The 25,519-nt window shown below is 42.9% G+C and overlaps 1 protein-coding gene and 1 long non-coding RNA gene across 5 annotated transcripts in view; one reads left to right on the forward strand and one right to left on the reverse strand.

The window, feature by feature from the left end:
* Window positions 1-1,193: 1,193 nt before the first annotated feature.
* Window positions 1,194-25,519, reverse strand: part of LOC109895495 (phosphorylase kinase, beta) — a 62,336-nt gene continuing 38,010 nt past the window's right edge. For 2 of the 4 annotated variants that reach the window (XM_031830738.1, XM_031830740.1), the window contains 17 exons: window positions 18,737-18,792; window positions 17,612-17,705; window positions 14,373-14,456; window positions 13,524-13,628; window positions 13,284-13,366; window positions 12,889-12,979; window positions 12,375-12,433; window positions 12,084-12,246; window positions 11,850-11,931; window positions 10,422-10,479; window positions 7,583-7,673; window positions 6,083-6,279; window positions 5,774-5,908; window positions 5,573-5,702; window positions 3,246-3,353; window positions 2,400-2,537; window positions 1,196-2,003 (listed from right to left, as the gene is read on the reverse strand). In XM_031830738.1, the coding sequence (XP_031686598.1) occupies window positions 1,866-2,003; window positions 2,400-2,537; window positions 3,246-3,353; window positions 5,573-5,702; window positions 5,774-5,908; window positions 6,083-6,279; window positions 7,583-7,673; window positions 10,422-10,479; window positions 11,850-11,931; window positions 12,084-12,246; window positions 12,375-12,433; window positions 12,889-12,979; window positions 13,284-13,366; window positions 13,524-13,628; window positions 14,373-14,456; window positions 17,612-17,705; window positions 18,737-18,792 (1,812 nt within the window). In that variant the 3' untranslated portion in view covers window positions 1,196-1,865. Of the gene's footprint in view, window positions 2,004-2,399; window positions 2,538-3,245; window positions 3,354-5,572; window positions 5,703-5,773; window positions 5,909-6,082; window positions 6,280-7,582; window positions 7,674-10,089; window positions 10,181-10,421; window positions 10,480-11,849; window positions 11,932-12,083; window positions 12,247-12,374; window positions 12,434-12,888; window positions 12,980-13,283; window positions 13,367-13,523; window positions 13,629-14,372; window positions 14,457-17,611; window positions 17,706-18,736; window positions 18,793-25,519 lie in introns of all 4 variants that reach the window. The other 2 variants (XM_020489208.2, XM_031830739.1) reach the window with 2 other exon arrangements.
* On the forward strand, window positions 22,769-25,342 carry LOC109895497 (uncharacterized). The gene is made up of 3 exons (XR_002255993.2): window positions 22,769-23,144; window positions 23,253-23,302; window positions 23,410-25,342. It is a non-coding gene; the product is annotated as an uncharacterized LOC109895497 (long non-coding RNA).

Consider the following 25,519-nt stretch of genomic DNA (forward strand, 5'->3'; position numbering starts at 1 on the left):
CCCTTGGTTCTCTCACACACTTTACATCAACTTTCATTATTTATTCAGCCCTTTGGTTCCTCAGACCATAAAGTGACAATAGTGTTCCATAAAACGTGAAACATTGGCCTGGACATCTTCAAGTGGCTAAAGTCTTTGATGTCCTTCATGGTACAGTGTGTTGATGCAGATTGAGCAGGAAAAAAGCTCCGACTGTCAGGCCCAAACACTTGAGACAGGCAAATAAAATGTGCTTTTACTGCAGCTAGCAAAAAATATAGTCTGACTTTTATGCACAGTTAACTTTTATGGGTGTTCTTTAAGCGAACACATTACACCTTTTACAGCGATGAGGCCTTACTCAGTAAATATGAAAGATTGTTCTGCTCTGCAGATTCGAATTGAACTGTGAATTGAGTCTGGTCATAAAGGATCATGTTAGAGTAGCATATACAACTAGAATACTTTATTTTCCTACAAAATGCTTTCGTCAATTTTTGAAGCATCAGACACAGGTGTACAATAAATTACACCATCATATTAATAAATTGCTCTCCACAAATGCTATTGCTACTGTCATTTCATACACAGGCCTGATCTAGATTGCAGACTACGTACTCTGCTCTAACTAATAATAACTAAAGCATACATGTACTGTATGTACGATGAGCATACTTCTCATGGATTGAATATCACCCTTATTTATGAACTTCCTCGCTTCAGAACACTGAAATGACCTTTTTAAAGCTTTTCTCAAACTATCAATCCCATTCTCCAGTCCAAGTGATGGAGCAGCTTTAGAACAGATTCTGAAGTAAATATAATGTACCGAGTCCTACGCAATAAATAATTCCTCTGCTTCTCTCAGTGTCTAACCCTCTTTTTTTAAAATGTCAAATGATGTTATTTTCCAGCAGTGAGATTGGTACGACTGCAGCTAAGCTAACATGAGTGGGAGTTACTAGTGGTGAGATTCAATACACATACAGTACCACCAGGCACGAACTGACACGCTTGAATAATCATGACATTTCTGTTGCAACTGCAGCCCAAATGAAAAATAAATGTGTTACACCAGGTTGTGATTATAATGCCTTTTACACATTTAGCTTATACAAGGGCATTTAGCTGCTACAAGGCTAATTGTCTATAGTAGGGGTAACGCGCCGCAAAATTCAAACACGATGAACCTAAGCAAATAAATCAACAGGATGTCACAAGTTCCTCAAGTTTATTTTTTTGAAACTAGTATGGAGCTTCCAAAATCACCTTGACAGAGTGACGGAACAGATCAGCCAACATCACACACACACACATTGAAAAAGTTCAATTCAGATTCACTAAACTGGATAGGCACACTCAAACCACGTGTAAACACATCGACATAAAACAACTTAATATATCATTTTAATAGAGTGAAGGAACTCATGACCACATTCACAAAAATACAGCGATCAGGCTTTCAAAAAGACCCGGACATCCTAAGACAGACAAAAAAAGAAGAAGTGTGCACTGGGATGCAACTCTAGTTTTGCATATCATGCCATTGATTAACTACAAATCAACAATGTGGGCTGCCCCACAATGCTAATGCTATACGTACAATTCTACATGCAAGGATTTCGGGTGGGTAACAGTTCAATGTTATTAACAGTAATAACGGTGTTGATAAGATCTGATACATCCTGTATAAATAGCTTGAAGCTAACAGAACAAGGTGTTGATAAGAGCTGATACATCCTGTGTAAATAGCTTGAAGCTAACAGAACATGGAGGGTATTGCTGGTGGAACAACAGTCAGTGCTGCTGACTAATTTAGCGTGTTGTTAGTAGTTCGACAAAGTAGAGTAGCGGTGGATTCCTCCACTCTGCTGAATGGGTTTAGTTTAGCTGACCGAGCAGGGGTCATCCTTGGAGGGCTTCACGTCTCCCTGAAGCAGCTGAATCATCACAGCCTTGGTCAGGTAACTGGAGGTACCTCTCCTGCCCATCGGCGGTGTCTTATAGAACTCCTCCATGTCATCCTGCGGACAAACATTTTTTTTCATTGTAAACTAGCGGTACTGTTATATACAGTGCGAACTGTCAAAAGTTGTTTAACAAAGCACTGCTTTTCCGCAATGACATGCAGAGCGAACAATTATTCAGAATGGAAATATATGATATGCATTACAAGTAAACAAGTGACACAATTATTTCCATCCTTAACATTCAGTGTTAAGTAGACTGACCAGAAAAATGATCACCAATGCTCCCAATGAGGTCTGCTTCTACTTAGCGGAGAAAACTTGTACTGTACATCATTGTGGAAGTACAACAGCATGCTATATGAACTCCAAAAACGTTGTGTGACAGTGGTCTGACCCAACCTCAGATCCTGTGAGCCCAGTGGACAGGGTAGGCCAGAGCATAGCACCTACCTGTTTCTTCGTCCCCTCCCGACTCCTGTCCTTCTGGAAGTCATGGAAGGCCTCCTTCACCAGAACATCCAGGTCCACCTTCTCCGAGAACTCCAGCTCCGGGTTTCTCTCCAACACTATGGACACCACCATCAGCAGCTGCAACCATGGAGATTAGATGTAAGAAAATAGAGCCATGAGAAAATGTGTGTACAATTAGGATTTTTGTATTGTTTTTTTTTTGTGTGAATTTTACCCCTTTTTCTCCCCAATTTCGTGGTATCCAATTGTTAGTAGCTACTATCTTGTCTCATCGCTACAACTCCCATACAGGCTCGGGAGAGACGAAGGTTGAAAGTCATGCGTCCTCCGATACACAACCCAACCAAGCCGCACTGCTTCTTAACACAGCGCGCATCCAACCCGGAAGTCAGCCACACCAATGTGTCGAACACCGTGCACCTGACGACCTTGGTTAGCGCGCACTGCGCCCGGCCCGCCACAGGAGTTGCTGGTGCGCGATGAGACTAGGATATCCCTAACAGCCAAACCCTCCCTAACCCGGACGACGCTAGGCCAATTGTGTGTCGCCCCACGGACCTCCCGGTCGCGGCCGGCTACAACAGAGCATGGGCGCGAACCCAGAGTCTCTGGTGGCACAGCTGGCTCTGTAGTACAGCACCCTTAACTACTCCGCCACCCGGGAGGCCCCCAATAGGATTTTTGTATTGTTAACCCAATGTGTAGCGGAAGCGTTGTTAGAGGAAATGTGTGGATGAGATAGTCAATCGAGCAACCTGTTTGACCAATAGCAGTGTGCGGAAAACATGCAGCTGTAAATTACAGTGAAATCTGATTGGCCCTTACCTCTACTACTATCTGCCTGTACTCAGGCAGCACAATATCCTTCAGTGTGTCTTCCACCAGCAGAGAAAAGTTCATCTCATACATGGTCATGTCAGACAGAGTAGGTTGCTGCAATGGAAGGGAAGTGGAAGATTTTAACAGTAATGCTTTAGGCAAGAACACCCCGTTTTATTTATTTATTTCACCAGGTAGGCAAGTTGAGAACAAGTTGCCCTTTACAATTGCGACCTGGCAAAGCAGTTCGACACAGACAACAACACAGAGTTACACATGGAGTAAAACAAATATAGTCAATAATAAGTCTATATACAATGTGAGCAAATGAGGTGAGATAAAGGAGGTAAAGGCAAAAAAAACAAAAAAAAAGGCCATGGTGGCAAAGTAAATACAATATAGCAAGTAAAACACTGGAATGGTAGATTTGCAGTAGAAGAATATGCAAGGTAGAGATAGAAATAATGGAGTGCAAAGGAGCAAAATAAATAAATAAATACAGTAGAGATAGTTGTTTGGGCTAAATTATAGATGGGCTATGTACAGGTGCAGTAATCTGTGAGCTGCTCTGACAGCTGGTGCTTAAACCTAGTGAGGGAAATAAGTGTTTCCAGTTTCAGAGATTTTTGTAGTTCGTTCCAGTCATTGGCAGCAGAGAACTGGAAGGAGAGGCGGACAAAGGAAGAATTGGTTTTGGGGGTGACCAGAGAGATATACTGTCACGCCCTGGTCTTAGTATTCTGTGTTCTCTTTATTATTTTGGTTAGGCCAGGGTGTGACATGGGTGATTTATGTGGTTTGTTTTGTCTAGGGGTTTTGTAGTTTATGGGATTATGTTTAGTTAAGTATTCTAGGTAAGTCTATGGTTGCCTGGAGTGGTTCTCAATCAGAGGCAGGTGGTTATCGTTGTCTCTGACTGGGAACCATATGTAGGCAGCCATATTCTTTAGGTCTCTTGTGGGTGATTGTTTTCGGTTTTCCACGTTTTCTTGTTTTGTATAAGTATATTGTTCACGTTATCATCTTTATTAAAGATGTTTATAAATAACCACGCTGCGTTTTGGTCCGCCTCTCTTTCCCAGGAAGAATCCCGTAACATATAACTGCTGGAGTGCGTGCTACAGGTGGGTGCTGCTATCGTGACCAGCAAGCTGAAATAAGGGGGGACTTTACCTAGCAGGGTCTTGTAGATGACCTGGAGCCAGTGGGTTTGTATTTGTAGTTGTCCACATATTCTAAGTCAGAACGGTCCAGAGTAGTGATGCTGGACGGGTGGGCAGGTGCAGGCAGCGATCGGTTGAAGAGCATGCATTTAGTTTTACTTGTATTTAAGAGCAATTGGAGGCCACGGAAGGAGAGTTGTATGGCATTGAAGCTCGTCTGGAGGGTTGTTAACACAGTGTCCAAAGAAGGGCCAAAAGTATACAGAATCGTGTCGTCTGCGTAGAGGTGGATCAGAGACTCACCAGCAGCAAGAGCGACATCATTGATGTATACAGAGAAGAGAGTCGGTCCAAGAATTGAACCCTGTGGCACCTCCATAGAGACTGCCAGAGGCCCGGACAACAGGCCCACCGATTTGACACACTGAACTCTATCAGAGAAGTAGTTGGTGAACCAGGCGAGGCAATCATTTGAGAAACCAAGGCTATTGAGTCTGCCGATGAGGATGTGGTGATTGACAGAGTTGAAAGCCTTGGCCAGGTCAATGAATACGGCTGCACAGTAATGTTTCTTATCGATGGCGGTTAAGATATCGTTTAGGACCTTGAGCGTGGCTGAGGTGCACCCATGACCAGCTTTGAAACTAGATTGCATAGCGGAGAAGGTATGGTGGGATTCAAAATGGTCGGTAATCTGTTTGTTGACTTGGCTTTCGAAGACCTTAGAAAGGCAGGGTAGGATAGATATAGGTCTGTAGCAGTTTGGGTCAAGAGTGTCCCCCCCTTTGAAGAGGGGGATGACCGCAGCTGGTTTCCAATCTTTGGGAATCTCAGACGACACGAAAGAGGTTGAACAGGCTAGTAATAGGGGTTGCAACAATTTCGGCAGATAATTTTAGAAAGGGTCCAGATTGTCTAGCCCGGCTGATTTGTAGGGGTCCAGATTTTGCAGCTCTTTCAGAACATCATCTGACTGGATTTGGGAGAAGGAGAAATGGGGAAGGCTTGGGCGAGTTGCTGTGGGGGGTGCAGTGCTGTTGACCGGGGTAGGGGTAGCCAGGTGGAAAGCATGGCCAGCCTATAGTGTGGTCCTTCAGAGATGTGATTAAATGTGGAGTTTGAGGATGTAAACAAAGAAGGATTATTATGTCACTGTTGCTATTACACTACCTGTGGGAGATGGATCCCTGCCACTACGATGCCATTACAAGTTCTCTCCAAAGTCTGCCACACTCGGTCGTAGAAGCCATGGGGAGTCCTGTTGAGGGAACCATCGATCTGACGCCTGTTGATCCAGGACCTGGTATGGGTAACGAATAGGGAAATTAATAAAATTGAATTAAAAAAATGTGTGTGTTTGTGAGTGTTTACCTGCCGTGCTGTTGTGGCTGAAGGACGTCCAGCAGCAGCTGTTTAACATCGCTGGGGGACATCTGGTAAATGTCCTGGGGTGGCATGTCTCCTGCTCGGATCTCCAACTCATGCTTCATGGCCTGGACGATCCACCTGCACCAATACCAGAGGAATACGAAGCAAAAACAATGCATCTCATAACCACAGATGGCTATCCTCAAACAGACAACTTAAGAGACAAACAGAATAACAACCACCCAGCTGTAGGATCAGAATGGATATGGCTACAGCCTGCCTAGCTCTATTCCTCCCGGGCTCTATTCGTACCCGACGCGGATCTTGAGCATGCCGCTGAATAGCTCGGGGGTGTTGGAGATGATCCAGCCGATGTGGATGACCAGCTCCTGCTGCAGCACAGCCTCCCTCTCCCCGGAGCACTTGCTGTAGAGGATGCCCTTGATGACCCCAGGTGAGAGGGGATTGGAGATCACCTCCTCCTCATGCCCAAACAGTCCCAGCGTTACCTGGCAACAGAGCACAGCCCAGCCAGCGTCAAAGAAATGTCTGCAGTGCCCTTATTGTTTGGTGGGGATTCTTTTACTAAGAGGACAGAGTGATGAACCAGGAAGATAGACATGTTTACATCATGGATAACAAGGAACAAATAGTCAAAAAGGTTCAAACAAAAACTTAGATTATATTTGATTTTCTATTATGGGTGACATCACTCTACCTATAAGCTTTTTGACTGACCAGATAGGGTGCAATATTATATAGAAATGCTGATGTCTCCGTGTCCCCTTCGCATAAACTATCTATCCATCTTGCCACTGTAAAACTGCACCCCCACAGAGTAGAACATGAAAGGGACAAAAGATAATAACCAAGATTATCTTGTGATATTTCCTATTTTCAAAGCATAAAGGCCACATGAAAATTACACCCGGGTAATCATTATTCTTCCCAAACAAGATATCCTTTAATATCCCTTTGAAAAATAGCGCCTTCAAACTAATGGTTGCAGACTGATGTTCTCAAGTTAGCAAATCACAGTTTTTAAATCTGCACCTCATTTCTATCACTACTAGGTGTAATCTAAACATGTCCTACCTTAACACATTCAAACAACAGCAGATATTCTCTAAACTCGAGTCCTCATATGCAAAAATCAAGGAAGATCATGTAAGCAGATACCTGACTTCATTTAAAAAATCAGCTTTCTCATCTTGTCCAGAATCATTTCCCTTCTACGATGCAATCTATATGCAGATTCACACCTTGAGGTACTTCAAAGCAAAGAACCGCCCAAAACTCAAAACTCTTGGGTGGAAAATGAGGCCAGAAATGGGGACTGTTAGGAAGCAACTTATCTCTGTGTAATATTTAAGAGGAAAAAAGTATAATGATAAAACATTGGCCAAGGCAGCTCACTTCATATAGATCCAAGGGAAAAGGGAGCTTACAGTATATTAGGTCATAGGTCATTAGGTCATAGGTCAGGTCACGGCATACATAGAACCTGTTAAACCCTGGTTACTTTTACGTAACACAATAGCAGCCTTGCTACAGGGCTAAAGCACAGTGAGGTAGCTGGGAAATATGAAGCGTGCAACTACAACAACACAAAGCATTTCCTACAGGACAATAGCATGCGGGAGCTCAGTCAACTGAACGTTCCTAATACTTTCAAAATGGACATAATTTCATCGAATTCATTGATAAATCAGAACATAAAGCTTGTGGTGAAAATAGGCATCTGACTTGAGAAAAAAAAAAAAACATGGTTCAACTGAAAAAATTCACCCGCATTTTCAAATGTCCACTTACCTGCTTCCCATGCACTAAAACACTAGTAATACTTGGGGCAATGCTGTCCACTAGCTTAGTTATCACACTGGCTGCGATTCGTACAACTCCCCTGGTGAACAAAACACAAGGAGATCCTTAATAGGGTCAACACTATATGTGTCAATACGTTAACTCGACAGTAGGAACCGTTCATAATGGCTGACTGCAATAACAATGTAGTCTGCTGTGTTCTCTATGATAAGAACCATACATACAGTATAACCATGACATTAACGCTGACGGGCTGTATAACGTGAGTTGAGGCACATTACTGAAGGTGCAATTAACATCATGAAGTTCTAAAACAAAGCTGTAAAATCATGTGCGTGGCATGTCCCACTCATGTCCCCATAGAATGGAAAGCTATTAGCATGGTGGGCGCTTCCCTCTGGGACACCTAGCCTAGCCTAGCAGAACAGGCAGTGGTTCCAAAGGAAGATTCCACTGGATGAATCCAGCTCTGGCTCCTGCAATTGTTTCCCGCCTATTCAATTTCACTATTAGATTAAAAAACATATTATATTTTATTTTCCGGGGGGGGGGGGGCAGACATATTTGAATGTTCACTAATTTACGATTGCATCATTCGCTCGAGTGACTGTGCAATGTCTCTCCTCCTGCTTGCTGGGTTCCTGTGAGGAAAAAGCAACAGGCATTGGCTGTGGTTATGGCACATACACTCCCCTCCGTATTTATTTGGACAGTAAGCAAACACTAACATGTGTCTCTATACTCCAGCATTTTGGATATGAGATTTTATATATGAGGCGACAGTGCCTTTAGAATGTCACCTTTAATTTGAGGGTATTTTCATAGAAATGATTACATCAAACTTGTGACTCTACAAACTTGTTGGAAGCATTTGCAGTTCTTTGGGGTTGTGCCCAATATAAATAAATGGTAAATAATGTAGTGTGTCATTTTGGAGTCACTTTTATTGTAAATAAGAATATAAATGTTTCTGAACACTTCTACATTAATATGGACGCTATCATGATTACGGATAATCCTGAATGAATCGTGAATAATGACAAGTGAGAAAGTTAAGAGGTATGATCTTTGTGCATCTGTAACTTTTTCACTTGCGTGCTAGGAACATGGGACCATATACTTAACTTTTAATACACTACTATTATACACTACAAGGGAATTTGTCCAAATACTTATGACACCTACAAAAATGGTGGGACTAGATACACTATATATACACACAAAAGTATGTGGACACCCCTTCAAATTAGTGGATTTGGCTATTTCAGCCACACCCATTGCTGAGAGGTGTATACAAATCAAGCACACAGCCATGCAATCTCCAACATCAGTGCCCGACCTCACGAATGCTCTTGTGGCTGAATGGAAGCACCCACAGCAATGTTCCAACATCTAGTGGAAAGCCTTCCCAGAAGAGTGGAGGCTGTTGGAGCAGCCAAGGAGGGACGAGCTACATATTTAATGCCCTTGATTTTGGAATGAGATGTTCGACAAGCAGGTGTCCATGTACTTTTGGTCATGTCGTGTACATAGTGCTTTCATTTCTAAACGGTAACAGATACGTAAGAAAAATAAAAGGTGACATTCTGTGCTGTTGTCTCATATGACACATATTGATCTCACATCCACAATTCTGGAGCACAGAGACAAATGAAATGTTCGAGCTTCACTGTCCAAATAAATACGGAGGGGAGTGTACATGGCAGCAGACAGGGTTGCTTAGCCATACACGTCAACTTCAAAAAAACGACCTCAATAGAAATCAAAATAAAATGGAGAACAGTGTTTTAAACTTCAGGTGGATTGTAGGTTGTAGTAAAACCCAGATTTTCAAAAAAAATAAAGTGTACTTTCATCGTATCGACAACATTCACCTCCCATTTACCACATCCAGCCATCTATTCTTTCACTTATTGTAAATTGTGCTCATATCTTTTTAGCACAGATATGGTCTACGGCTTATACTTATACATATTTTGTCCAGGAAATGTCAGGCTAAATGCTCATGGTGTGTGATGTTAAACCATTGATGTTTTGTAATATGAAAGGAACTTATTTCAAGCTCCACTTATTAAACCCACGTTAAATAAATGAGAAAGGAAATTGGACCAAGTATTGACGTGGTTCCAGGGCAAGGTGGAGCCTGGCCTATAGGCTGTTCCACTCTCTGACTCTCAGGTCCCTCTGCAATTATGTTCAATCTTAGCGCTGAGCAATATGAAAACTCACGACCAGCTCCCTTGACACAGCCAAACCACCACAACAACAACAACAACAACAACAACGGCAAGAACAAAAAGGCCAACGGAGCATGTGAACGTGAAATTGACCGTCCATAGAGAGCAAATGGACAGTGCTGCAGAGGGAAGTAGTGCATGAGTGAAGCATAGCACTCACAGTTAATGGTACACGCTGTGCACAGTGACTGACTGGTTAGCTGAGCTAATACAGTACACATGCTACACAGACTCTACACATCAACTCTACTCCATTACCTGCTTGCCATGGACCACCAGTGTGGTGATATGAGGGGCAATAGAACTGGCAAACTTCATGATAACGGCCGCAGCGTAACGCACCGCCAGCCTACACCCATAGAAATATGTATCATTGTTTACAACAGTTTGGAATTCAGTAGAGAACAAGAGAAAATTTTACTTCAATCTTGAAATGATTAGTAAAATGATCTGAAAGGCAAAAAAGTTGAAGACTCTTCATGGAGGTACGATACAAAATGGATGGATATTACCTGCCACATGAAATAAAATACAAACTATTCTTTCAGGTTAAATGAAAAGGGAATGATAGGGAAAGAAGAAAATCTGACCAAAGCTTCCTGGTCCCAGCTCTTCTGTAGAGTCTCTCCATGTCTTCCATTAGGGTCTCTGGAAACAGTTAAAAGGCCTCTGTAAGTGAACTGAGCAATGCAAATCATTGTGTGTATATATATATATATATATATAGAATGTAAACTGTGGATGATTGGGTCTGAAAACAGTGTTTGCCAAGACACTGCTATTCATGACACTAGCGTAGGCTATGCCTTGGTTGAATTGACCCCATTTGTTCTTTGTATTATTTCTAACACAGAGGAGACACGGATCCAAACTAAATCAGTTAGTCACGGGGGTGCTAAATGGATTAGGCTATGGACATTTCATTTACAGTGATGCACTGATTCCCACCCTGGGGCTAGTTGGCCTGGTAGTCTGGCTCTGATGAATAGTGTTAAAGTATCTGTTCAGTGTTACCAATTTTCTTTTTGAAAATAAAATAGTACCTCCAATAAATTACAATATGAATTAAATAGATGTCCTTCCAAAACATTATAATTAGGATGTTAAAAAGCAGATTTGCTCTGTGCCTCTGCTTGGCCTGTTAGGAAACAGAGTGATCTCAGTCAGCAAATCTCAACCCAATTAAACACTTTTGGGAGATTCTGGAGCAGCGCCTGAGACAGCGTTTTCCACCACCACCAACAAAATACCAAATGGAAGAGTGGTGTCGCATCCCTTCAATAGAGTTCCAGACACTTGTAGAATCTATGCCAAGGTGCATTGAAGCTTTTCTGACTTGTGGTGGCCCAACACCCTATTAAGACATGTTGGTGTTTCCTTTATGTTGGCAGTTACCTGTATATAAGTCAACAACAGCTAACTGGGTTTCCTCTTGACATAAAACTTTTAGCTACAAACCACAGGATTTAAAATAGAAGGGAATGGAGAGGTGGCTGTTGTGTGGAGGATCTGCTTTGACTTGCTTTCTTGTTGGCTAGCCAGTTAGCCGCGATAGCAAACCTTAGCACGCTAGTTATATAACTGCTTCTAAACAGCCAGCAGGCCAACTCTTACAAACCACGTAATTTGAAATAGAAGTGACTGGCGAGATAGTTGTTTGATAACAGCAACTGTGGATTGTTGGCTAGCTAGCTTGCTTGTGTGCGTGCAGTGTGTGCACTCCTGTGCCTCAAGAAGGATCCTTCTCTCCACCAGAGAAAAATATATCAAATCAAAAAAGCTGCTGGACCAATCACATACGGGCCTGTCTCTGCCAAAGAGGATGACGTCATTATTCAGGCAAATTTCACGCAGGTTTTTCTCTCATTTATGTTTGGCTACAATAACAAGTAAAGGACGAGTCAACAACATTATTTGGGTATGAGCAAACAGAATATTAGTAAGAAGAGATTTTCACTGGACTGTTACTTTAACAGAGTAAAACAATTTTGCATGTGCGTTTTTGTTTCCGTGCCTACCATCCTTGGCAAAGAAGTCAGGACCCTCTTTCTTCATGAGAATAGTGGCAAGCTGTGCTTGACTGGCCAGGCAGTCACAGTCCTGAGAAAGACAAAAACACAGAAAGAGGTCAAAGGTCATGCCAATGGCGGTGTAAAGACAGTTAAGAGTCAGATCTAGGGCCCTGACATTAAAACACCCATCTCCTTTTGATTGTAGCTGTCCTAATATTGACACCGTACTCCTGTACTCACATAGAATTTCTGCATGATCTCGTTGGTGGATTTGTGTTTCCACTCCTCGATGTCGATCTCAGGCTGCTGCTCCAGGTTTGAGGCATTGGGCGTGCTCGTCTGCCTCTTCACCTTGGAGTGTTTGGGCATCTCCAGCTCCTGGAAGTTCTTAAACTCTGGGATTCTAGACCAGGGGAAGTTACAGGAGTATTTTCAGGTTTACAGGCAAGTTAAATCCTTTACACGCTGATTCCTCTATAAAAAAAGTGTCACAAAACACAAAAGGCAGAAATGACAGGAACAAGCTCTTACTCTGCTTCGTTGACACGAAGGAAGTCCAACTGCTCCACAATAGCTCCTGATATCAGGGTCTGGAAGGACGATTTAATAGTGACATCAAGGAATCTCATTTACATGGGATATGGACAGTTCAGGTGGAGTCACATCGATATGAGGACAGCCAGTCACATGTACAAAGGGGAATTATGTTCCCAGAAGAATGAGATGATAAAAGGGAGCCCTGTGTCTGCTCCTAGAGAGAGGTGTGAGGGGAATATTGAGTGACGTTCATAAAAGACGTCACATCAAAACATCTAAAGAACTCTCTAGAGACACCGAAAGTCATTGTAACAGTAGGAAATAGAATTCGGTGAAGGCAATTCAAAGGCATTGGATTTGCAAACATACATATTCACTATATCTTAATGCATTTCCAAAGGAAAGGAGAACTGAACATACATACAGTATACAACAGTATTGTGAGGGTAGATATCACAATGCCTCAAAGAAGTGTGAGTGGACTGAAACAAGTAAAAGTGTTGAGAACCTGAAGCCTGTCCACGTGAACTTTGACCCCACCGACACGCCCCTTCTTGAACGATGCCAACATGTCCAGGACTGGGTTGAAACGGCTCCCCCTGAAGGATATTCTACTGTTATCATTTTCTCCATATTAACCTAATGAGTATATGCTATTCCGCGGACTCCACTAGCACAACCTCTACTGTGGGATGGTAAGCGATTTTATTGCATTTAAAAAGGTGCTCTTTGGATAATGATCAATACTGCTGTGATCAGCATAGCACCCAAGCTAAAGTGATATAAATGACAACAACAAAACTATTATTGGCAAATACAGGTACACCTCCTGTGCTGGATTCCAATACACTCTAAAAGCAGTAACAATTACAGCACAGAAGAAAATACAAAAGTAGATCTTACTTGATGTTGTCCTCTCTGATGAGGACCAGGAAGAGTGGGCGACCTTTCATTTTCCAGCTATGCTTGATGAACTGCAGTGCATTCTACATACAAAGATATGTAACACATTAACCCTTGCATTGACCCAACAGACATACAGTTAGGGACACAATGTGGTGAGTGTGCATTCTCCAGAACAAGGATTAAACCAGACGAATGTCTAAACAGAAGTGTTTATGAGGGGAGTTCACCCCAGCTCACCTCGATGTCATCAATCAGCAGCATGACATCCTGGGATAAGTAGAAGTCACTGAGATCAAAGACGATTGGGTAGCACACCACAGTCTTCCCCAGGATCCGATAAATCTGTGGGGAGTGGAGCAGACACATTGCATTACCTGATCCTGCAGGCCAAGATGGATGGCTCGGAGGTACCGACATATACATTACTCTGGACAGGACATAAAACAACCCATCGATCTTGAGGAAGGAATACACCGAAGCTAGAACGCATAGACGTTTACAGTCCTGCGAGCACAGACACTTCCTAAAACTAACACACAACCTCTCCTTTACAAACAAACACATATGCACACTCGTTCTCCCTGTCCGTTTCTAAAGCACAAGCGCTACCACGCACACAAACAAAGAGATTATTAGAATGCCCTCTGGCAGGACGCCCTATTCCATCAGAACACATAAATGTTCCATTCAAAAATAGTCTTAGTAATAGGTTTGGAACTGTGATTGATTCATTTGGCAATAAAAAAAATTAAAACGTATTTAAATGTCCTTCACTGGGGACAACTAGAAGGAATACCAACAACAGTTGAATGACAGCAGCTCACAATATCAAAGTGGATTACGAAATTGAATGACACATATTTCCATCATGGATTGCATGGCAGCAGTACTTTGTACAATGTTAAGAGTCAGGCAAAAATATGTATAACATCTATGTACATTATATCTGTACATGTAAATGAATATTATTCCGTTTCTGAGCTGTGGTTGCACACTGAAAAGTGCTGGTTTATGTTCATCAGTGAGGAGGTGGTGGTGTGCCCAGGACCTCGGAGTATGTGGTAGCAATGAGTGGTGAACACTCACCTTGCAAGTCCCCATGCAGCCCACTGGCCTTTCTGGACGCCCACTCAGCCCCAGCTTCTTATTGACGGCCAGGAAGCGGTACGCCTGGGGGAGAAAGAGAGAGATGCATACCTATTTCAGTTTCGTTCATTTTTTTAAAGCCTAGTTTTTGAAATTACACATCAAATCTTAGACCATGGCCTATTGACCAACACCATTTACATTACAACTGACAAACAGACCACAACATAGATTACCCTCCTTCTATTCCCTCCGGCAAGTCACAGATCCATAGAGAACTGCTGTCATGTAGCTAGCTACCTTCCTTTCCTCTCTTACACAAATCTAGCCTTCAGATCTGACAACACACTCAGCTGGATATGACAGAGATCATAATGGGAGTCATTTGAAAAATGCCAGGCAGGGAAAGTTGTCTATTTTTATTGCACCTCTAAAAAGATCAATCCTCCTCATATCCCCAATGATTTTTCTTTTGTTGCTATCCATAATCTAAAATGACCTCCCTCTGAAGTTGAGACGCGCCAGTAGCTAACGGCCCCTACAGAGCCTGCCTATGACGGCTCTGTTGTGGAGCCTAACACCCTTATGGTTCTGTTTAGTGCCATGGTGCCGGTGGGTTTAATGGAGAGTTGTCAGAAGGCAGAGATAGAAAGGTCCCCTGCAGGTCCTTACTGTAAAGCAACACCAAGTAGCTCAGTTAGTTAGTAGGCTCCGTCAGTCAGGATCGGCCCTCACTGCTCCCCATTCTTTCACTTCTACCTGGTTAGGTCTTGGTGTAAATTTTCCTTGGCTAATGGTATTTTAAATATATTTGAATTCCACTTTCACTATGTAATGGTACAAGGTCACAGAGTGTCTATGCCCTGAAGACACTGAAACTGAGAGAAAGAGGTAACAACCTGTATGCCAGAGCGATGAGGAAAATTGTTGTCAATCCACAATGCGGATAACGGGAATTGATTTTACAGCACCTGATCCATGCATGTGAGGAGGCACATTGCAGTCCCTGTGACCTCTGTGTCATACTGTCCCTTTACGAGATGATGGGATGAACTCAGCGCTGATCTTCCCACACCGGGCTATACATGTCAATTATTCCTCCTAATCAATCCAATCAGAGGCTCCTGGTCAATAACACTGGCGGTGTACTTCAGTGGCGCTGCAGGAAACGTAGCTAACAAGCTTCAATACACAGCAACAAAACAAAAAAAAACGCCAGTCTTACCAAAGAGCAATGTGTACATCCTACCACTAGATGGAGCTCTGGCACTCCTCCTGCTTTTCCCATCTTCAAATGAGTTGGAAACCAATTATACATGGGTGGAAAGTACGAAAGATAATAGGAGAATCAAGCAATTAACAGAATATTATGATAATATTTAAAAAATCAGAGTACAGAAAGACGGCAAATATTTATTCAGAATTAAGTCGCATAACAAATTCCCAGCGCCCCTCTGGCCATGTGGCCTGTTTGAGGAGAGACGTTGTGTGAACCTTTGTCTGCACCCACGGCTCCCTGTCCCTGCCTGAAGAATACCAATGAACACAGCACACGGCTCACATCAAAGTTCTCTCATTTAGACCACAATCAAAAGCAACCAAACTGCTAATGTGATTGCTGTTAATGCCATCAAGATGGCTACATTCTGAGCGTGTCATTAGGTTGGGTGATATGAGGCCTGTTGTAAGAGAATGACAGTTGTAACAGAAGGCTTTAGTGTCGCAGTGTCTCTGTTCATCAATCGAAAACCTGCTCTCCTCTCTCCTAGACATCTGGGTCGTTCCATGAAAAGGGGGGCCTTTGATATTTAAAAGTAGAAATTGTGCACCAATTTTGAATTTTAAAATCCTATTATATTAAATGAAGTACACTTTAATATAGACCACATACCATCAAATGGTATTTTCAATGGAATAAAGGCTCGCTAAAGTGCCAAAATTCAGCATATCGACATGTCCCTCCATCAACCCTGTCACCTCTAGGAAGATTTTCCATCATCCATCAGTTTCATCATTAGAAAGCCCTAGTTATTTTGAGGCGTCACTACGGTCCCTGGTTCGAATCCAGGCTGTATCACATCAGGCGGCGCACAATTGGCTCAGCTTCGTCCGGGTTTGCCCGACATTGTAAATAAGAATTTGTTCTTAACTGACTTAACTGAAGATTATAATATATTTCATGTGATTAGGTATTCATTTACTCATTTTAAGGTTTAAGAAGATATCGTCAACCCTGTTTATTTGGCACCTAATAGGCACTTACTATTGTACTTATTCATTTAACCTCACGAGATGGGGAAAATGTGTTTCCTTTTATGACAATGTTAAAATCTAAAGTTTTTTTGGACCAAGTTCCACTTGGCACCAAGAATTGGTGGAACGACCGTTGGCTTTTATAGACATGATCGCTGGGAGATGGGTCAAACGACATGCAGATGGGTTGGGGAGGCGTCACCAAGGCGAATGGAAGCTATTTTGGCAGCGCCGTTGCTGTGCCACCTGGGTTGAAATAAATAACATGCTGCTGGATGTAATTGCCGCTCTCCTGTCATCAAGCAGCTGTTGGAAACACAATCGAACGGCAGAGAGAGAGAGATGAAGCGAGCGACGCAATGCAGAGCGGTGCCCCAGCCTTTAACAGATTCAAATGTGATTTAATATTTAGCATGCTGCTCGCCCTGGCTCGTGACACCCACCCAATCCATTGCTGCCTAACTACATGCCCAACAACAGGGAGAGCAGAGGCAGACCTTTCTAAGATGTATTAATATATTAGGGAAGGCAGTGGTCGTTTCTATACGCATTACACCAATACAGTAATACTTTTAGTCTTGATGCACTGGATACTATAGACATCCCACAAGAAGAATACGCTGGTTGCCAAAATGACATATTGGACAGGTCAACTGGTCAATCCCATTGGCCGATCTCCAGCCTCACTCTGACTGATTGAGCAACCAAGAGGGATAGCTTAATAGATCGTGGCTGCAAAGATTGAAAGTCAGATGAATTGACTAAGCCCATATGCTCGGCTGACATATTGATAGATGGCCTTGGACATCTAGGAAAATTGACTGATTTGTTTATTGCTTTCTAAAATCATGTACGTTTCCTAAAACTTTCAGAAAAATGTACGTGAACATCACACAATCTTCTGAGCATTTTATGGCCTCGGTCAGGTTGCGGTGTTACCCATAGTGATGAACATCACTCCTATTTCATTCTGTGGTATAACTCACATTAACCAGCTCCTTCTGGGCCCAGATCTGAATGGGCTCCACCTGTTGGGGTGTCTGAGTCTGGATGCCATAGGTGTTCAGGAACACCTGCAGTCTGCAACACAACACAACACACTGTTAGGCTACACAGCTGGGACTGTTTAAGAAGCCCAACAGTCTGGGTGGCCAAAATAATATTAGCTATGAAAAAGAGCGCCAACTACTGGTGGTGGACTCCGATAGAGGTGCCGGTTAGAGGACGTAAATGACCAGTAGGAGACATGTACCGAACGCACATTTATTACCAAATAGACACACAGCAAACAATGAGGATTGACTACTGAAAGTGTTGTCGTGAATCGTGTATAGTGATTTTGACAACACACTAAAACACCAGTCAGGGAGAACAGAAGAAGGATTGTCCATGTGGAAAGGTTCAAAGGTGAGTTGATGTGGAGGACGGGAGTTTAGAGGTTGACTCAACCTGCCCTCCTCCTGGAAAAAACTGAAGTGTTGAGAGGCAGAGAGGGAGTCGGCTGCTCCCAGGCTAAACTATTGATTGGCTGACCAGGTCAGCTGAATCTGTTCCCTGACAACCTGGTCCCTAAACACATTGGTGTGAATTGGGCCTCTGCCACTGGACAATAGGGTCAGGGTGAGGATGGTCAACTCTACTGCAGCTGAAAAGTTACACAGAGTTTGTCTCCACGTCCAGAGAGACGGTTCAATAAGGGTTTAATGATTAAAGCTATAGGGTTTTGTACAAGCTACATCTCGAAAAACTCTCTGAAACAAACGCAGCAATAGGTAACGGCTAGGAGGAAGTGAGCAGGCTGAAGTACGAGTGCTAGGTTAAGACCTGCCATCTGAATGGAACAGCAGGACAGGTCAACAGGCTTCAGCTGGCCAGCCGACCACTTTAACCTCCCTCTCTCTGACTCCACAGCTAAATGAGGGTGCTAACAGGTGAAGACCGTGCAATGGCCAAGCGCTTAATGTGCACAGTGCAACAACAACAACAAAACACAGAAGAGTGAAGGAGAGAGGGAGAAAAACAGCCAGCTTTACGAACTACCACAAACTCTCTCATCTCAGAGACACATAGCTACCTCACACAGTGTCCTATTCATCTTTTCCATCACCTACCTCTGGCTCTCAGCAATCAGGGCTACATGGACCACCGTGTCATTATCAATGGGACCCTGGAACACAGAGCGAGAGAGAGAGAGAAGTGAACGCTCACCTTACAGGGGAAAATACGATTTCAGTTTATAGTATATAACAAAATCACAATAATATACTGAATTGTTATCTTGTATAATACATTGCAGTGAAAATTGCTCCACTTGTAAAGGAAAGCTTTGAATAGGAGATAAAGGGGTTTGAGGGAACAAAAGAGTGATGAGGGAAGAGAGGTGAACCATACCTCACCGTACCCTGTCATTACATCTACAGCCCCCCATCTATCTTCAGAGTTCGTGCTGCTAGGCGACCTAAACTGGAACATGCTTAACACCCCAGCCATCCTACAATCTAAACTTGATGCCCTCAATCTCACACAAATTATCAATGAACCTACCAGGTACCTCCCCAAAGCCTTAAACACGGGCACCCTCATAGATATCATCCTAACCAACTTCCCCTCTAAATACACCTCTGCTGTCTTCAACCAAGATCTCTGCGATCACTGCCTCATTGCCTGCATCCGTAATGGGTCAGCGGTCAAACGACCTCCACTCATCACTGTAAAACGCTCCCTGAAACACTTCTGCGAGCAGGCCTTTCTAATCGACCTGGCCGGGGTATCCTGGAAGGATATTGATCTCATCCCGTCAGTAGAGGATGCCTGGATGTTTTTTTTAAATGCCTTCCTAACCATCTTAAATAAACATGCCCCATTCAAGAAATGTAGAACCAGGAACAGATATAGCCCTTGGTTCTCCCCAGACCTGACTGCCCTTAACCAACACAAAAACATCCTATGGCGTTCTGCATTAGCATCGAACAGCCCCCGTGATATGCAGCTGTTCAGGGAAGCTAGAAACCATTATACACAGGCAGTTAGAAAAGCCAAGGCTAGCTTTTTCAAGCAGAAATTTGCTTCCTGCAACACTAACTCAAAAAAGTTCTGGGACACTGTAAAGTCCATGGAGAATAAGAACACCTCCTCCCAGCTGCCCACTGCACTGAAGATAGGAAACACTGTCACCACTGATAAATCCACCATAATTGAGAATTTCAATAAGCATTTTTCTACGGCTGGCCATGCTTTCCACCTGGCTACTCCTACCCCGGACAACAGCACTGCACCCCCAACAGCAACTCGCCCAAGCCTTCCCCATTTCTCCTTCTCCCAAATCCATTCAGCTGATGTTCTGAAAGAGCTGCAAAATCTGGACCCCTACAAATCAGCCGGGCTAGGCAATCTGGACCCTTTCTTTCTAAAATTATCTGCCGAAATTGTTGCCACCCCTATTACTAGCCTGTTCAACCTCTCTTTCGTGTCGTCTGAGATTCCCAAAGATTGGAAAGCAGCTGCAGTCATCCCCCTCTTCAAAGGGGGGGACACTCTTGACCCAAACTGCTACAGACCTATATCTATCCTACCGTGCCTTTCTAAGGTCTTCGAAAGCCAAGTCAACAAACAGATTACCGACCATTTCGAATCTCACCATACCTTCTCTGCTATGCAATCTGGTTTCAGAGCTGGTCATGGGTGCACCTCAGCCACGCTCAAGGTCCTAAACGATATCTTAACCGCCATCGATAAGAAACATTACTGTGCAGCCGTATTCATTGATCTGGCCAAGGCTTTCGACTCTGTCAATCACCATATCCTCATCGGCAGACTCGACACTCTTGGTTTCTCAAATGATTGCCTCGCCTGGTTCACCAACTACTTCTCTGATAGAGTTCAGTGTGTCAAATCGGAGGGTCTGCTGTCCGGACCTCTGGCAGTCTCTATGGGGGTGCCACAGGGTTCAATTCTTGGACCGACTCTCTTCTCTGTATACATCAATGAGGTCGCTCTTGCTGCTGGTGAGTCCCTGATCCACCTCTACGCAGACGACACCATTCTGTATACTTCCGGCCCTTCTTTGGACACTGTTAACAACCCTCCAGGCAAGCTTCAATGCCATACAACTCTCCTTCCGTGGCCTCCAATTGCTCTTAAATACAAGTAAAACTAAATGCATGCTCTTCAACCGATCGCTACCTGCACCTACCCGCCTGTCCAACATCACTACTCTGGACGGCTCTGACTTAGAATACGTGGACAACTACAAATACTTAGGTGTCTGGTTAGACTGTAAACTCTCCTTCCAGACCCATATCAAACATCTCCAATCCAAAGTTAAATCTAGAATTGGCTTCCTATTTCGCAACAAAGCATCCTTCACTCATGCTGCCAAACATACCCTTGTAAAACTGACCATCCTACCAATCCTCGACTTTGGCGATGTCATTTACAAAATAGCCTCCAATACCCTACTCAACAAATTGGATGCAGTCTATCACAGTGCAATCCGTTTTATCACCAAAGCCCCATATACTACCCACCATTGCGACCTGTACGCTATCGTTGGCTGGCCCTCGCTTCATACTCGTCGCCAAACCCACTGGCTCCATGTCATCTACAAGACCCTGCTAGGTAAAGTCCCCCCTTATCTCAGCTCGCTGGTCACCATAGCATCTCCCACCTGTAGCACACGCTCCAGCAGGTATATCTCTCTAGTCACCCCCAAAACCAATTTTTTCTTTGGCCGCCTCTCCTTCCAGTTCTCTGCTGCCAATGACTGGAACGAACTACAAAAATCTCTGAAACTGGAAACACTTATCTCCCTCACTAGCTTTAAGCACCAACTGTCAGAGCAGCTCACAGATTACTGCACCTGTACATAGACCACCTATAATTTAGCCCAAACAACTACCTCTTTCCCAACTGTATTTAATTTTAATTTATTTATTTATTTTGCTCCTTTGCACCCCATTATTTTTATTTCTACTTTGCACATTCTTCCATTGCAAAACTACCATTCCAGTATTTTACTTGCTATATTGTATTTACTTTGCCATCATGGCCTTTTTTGCCTTTACCTCCCTTCTCACCTCATTTGCTCACATTGTATATAGACTTGTTTATACTGCATTATTGACTGTATGTTTGTTTTTACTCCATGTGTAACTCTGTGTCGTTTTATCTGTCGAACTGCTTTGCTTTATCTTGGCCAGGTCGCAATTGTAAATGAGAACTTGTTCTCAACTTGCCTACCTGGTTAAATAAAGGTAAAATAAAAAAAATATTTAAAAAATTACAGAAGTTTGAACAGTGGTAATCTTTATAGTGGTTGTAAACTACTGATTTCGTAGGAGTTGGATTGGCCATAGTAAATCAGAAGAGTCAGTGACTACAGATACAGATAGTAGCTCATATTCCACCTAAGGTCTTATTTCGGGATAAACTGTTTACATGCACCTTTGATATCCTGCTAACGAGTATATCTAAATAAATAAAAAAACAGAAGATTCCTAATTTAAGATCATATGGGTTAAATGGAATATTAACTGAAATATGGACACCGACTGTAGGCCTATAACCTCTCACACGTAGAGTAATATAATATGAACTCTTGCAGAATTATGCATTTCTTGCTGTAAAATTATACAACAAATGTTCATTTTGTCTCGGCTACAGGAGTGGAGAAATCGCATTTCTTTCTTTCAGCATCTCGAGTAAACGTGACTGCGCGTGTAATGTGTTATCTTTGACGCTGTTATGCAAGCAGACTATTTCAACCATATAAAATATGCGCCCAAGACGAACTTGAAGTCTTATCAGAAACGTGTTTAATCGTTTTCTCAGCTTTTAATTTCCTTCATGAAAAGGTCCCTTAATGAAAAAGACAACTTTACCGGTGTTAACGAGGTTAGCGCATGCATTCTATCAATGTAAGACATTCTGGTGGGCAACAAGTTATGACAGAAGAGAAGTTGCCTATATCTAACTATAGTTGACAAACAAATGGCCTACCAAATGTCGGAAATTATAAGCAGAAACTTGTTTAAATTAAAGGGTGAAAGTGGCCAGTATGCTATACGGCCCAGTACGGAGTATAAGACAAATAAATGATTATTGAATTATTATGGTGTCTCGAACTGCGCAGGTAGCCTACTTTTTGAAGTGATTTGTTTGACAATCAGATGAAATCACCATCACACAACACCCATGATAATGTGCAACTGAGCCTGCGCAGACTGAGAGAAAAAAAACACCCCGTTTACTACTAAGATCTCTACGGTATCCCGTCTAAGATCAGCATATCCCAGGCATTTTATCCTTGTGTCACATAACCGGGATACAAGCTTTTTCGGGTTATTGTAAACGGGATATGATGTTTATATGAGTCAGCTCAAAAACAGAATACTTGAGCATCCTGAATAATAACAGGATATTGGTGTGCATGCAAACGTTGTCACAGATGCAGAGAAGCAGTGCCTTTGCTTCAGAATTTAGTTACACGAATAATGCTCCTGACTCTGAACAAGGTGAAAGGTATGATACAACAGCCTGTCATACACCTGTGAATCTTTCAAGGAGTCATCTTTGAGGATCGAATGACGTTGATCTAATGATCATGCTTCCTTTCTCTTCTATTTGCAGCAATTGCATTTCTGCCTCCCTCCTCTGAGTCCCGGGAGATGTATTCAGAGGTAAGTGATTTGTAAACAGAGTGAATCATATCACTGGAGTTAAATGACTAAAATCATTTAAAATAACATTTGAATAACATTTGAAAATAACATATTGTGATTCGCAGGAGGGCTGTTCATCAGAGGCAATGCTCCGTTAGATGGCCCCGCAGGAAGCCTGAGAAGAGAAAGCTGGAAGCCATTTTGTTTGGGCGGAAAGAGCAGGTTTTTCTCAACACCCTCATTATCATTAATCAGAGGAATCCGGGACGGGGAGAGAGAGGTTCACAGAAATCTCTTCTGATTAATTGTGAGCAGCGGCTTCCAAAACACTGCAATGGAAATCTCTCATTTGTATTCTGCTCCAAAACACAAAAGGAATCATTTGAGGAGAGAAAGAAAGAAAATAAGAAATGAAGATGCAAAAAAAATAATGCAGGAAATATCTTCTCTCTCTCCAGCTCACCACTATACCTACCTGGTGGGTAATTAGGTTTAAAGCAAAGCTTCGATTGGACAGCAGAATGTACTGGAACATCTTAATAGGTGTTGCAGAGATCTTGTTATGTCTCAGGAAAAAAACCTGGATAAGACTGGTCAAGCTTCAATTAGCGCCTCATGTTCGTGCCTGCTGGCACCTGGCTCTGGGCCCTAGGTTCTGGGCCATGGGCCCCCCAGCCCCTGAGGTAACCGGGGCCAGAGCAGATGGAGGGACAACACACTGACGACACTACAGCCGGGAGACACTAACAGTCTCTCATAAGGCCACCTCAATGCTCAGTAAATGTGTGAACGGACACATACTGTATACACTGCCCTACCAAGCAAAACGGCAGTAACTGCTCATTTGGTCGAAAATGAGTTAGTCATTTTTGCTACATTAAAAACATGCTTAATCATGTGGACAAGTATCCTGCTTCTACTGTATTGTGTTTTGGAGAAACTGGGAGTCATATTAGCAGTAAAAGCACTAGGTTACTGTGAAACAAAGGGAAATAAAAGCTACTTTTCTCAGTTCCACGCTATGAGCAGTTACTGGCTTTTTGCTTGGTCGGGCAATATAAACACAAACAAAATAATTAACATTTTGACCGGGGTTGGAGGAAGACGTGTATTGTTTTCAGAGGAAGAGATAGATGGAGAGTGTCTTAGTTCTTTATTTGTTTTCCTTTTATGTGTAATGATGGTCTTATTTAATAGTGCAGTACATACAGTACCTGAAGCTCTTCTGTCTGAAGGAGAGCTGAAATGTCAATATTTTACATTCTCCGTGTGCTACTACTAAAAGTAATAACATGAATACATTGAGAACAGAAACGGCTGTCAGAAAGAAAATCTCACTATTTGGAATAAATGCTCTTCTACAACTTGTCTAGCTACTCCGCTCTCATTTCAAGCTGTTGAAAAGAATGAGTACAATAAATTGCCCCTGAAAAAGAAAAAAACTCAAATTTAGGTGAGCAATTTGCGTCAACAGTAGCTTCTCAGCATGAGAAACGTGCATCTCAACTAGTAAAAGCCCAATTGCAAAACAAGCTTAGTCAGATATATGCAAATATAAATGAGTTTAATCTCTGCTTCATTTGAGATGTTCCCAAATTAAAAGAGTTGAAATGTTACACTTTTCCCTCCATTGTTGCATGGAGGGAAAAGGCCCCTTCAGGCTTCTTCTCACACTGCACCTTGTCTACCCAAACGCTGGCTACCAATACGTGTCCTTTGCATACAGAGTGCATTTCACACAGTGGAACTCTCCAAGCATCGGAAAGCATAATGTAGGTAACTGAAATATACACATAGGCCTATCTCCCCAAAGCAATTGAACTGTGAATGTACTCCAAATACATGGTCAATAGCCTGAAAAAAACACTACTTCAAAAGAATAGTCACTATGTAAATTTTGACTGAGACGGAATCATTTCACAGGGGAAAATTACAGTGTTGGTCCTTTTCTGACACAGCTTGTGAAGACAACAATCCCTCCTACCCCATCTCTCCCACTCCCATCCCTCCTCTCCCATCCTATCCCTCCTCTCCCACATCTCCCACTCCCATCCATCCCTCCACTCCCATCCATCCCTCCTCTCCCACTCCCTCCCACTCCCATCCATCCCTCCTCTCCCACTCCCATCTATCCCTCCTCTCCCACTCCCATCCATCCCTCCTCTCCCACTCCCATCTATCCCTCCTCTCCCACTCCCATCTATCCCTCCTCTCCCACTCCCATCCATCCCTCCT

The sequence above is a fragment of the Oncorhynchus kisutch genome, linkage group LG8 (genome assembly GCF_002021735.2).
Source record: "Oncorhynchus kisutch isolate 150728-3 linkage group LG8, Okis_V2, whole genome shotgun sequence".
In the NCBI taxonomy this organism is placed as follows: Eukaryota; Metazoa; Chordata; class Actinopteri; order Salmoniformes; family Salmonidae; genus Oncorhynchus; species Oncorhynchus kisutch.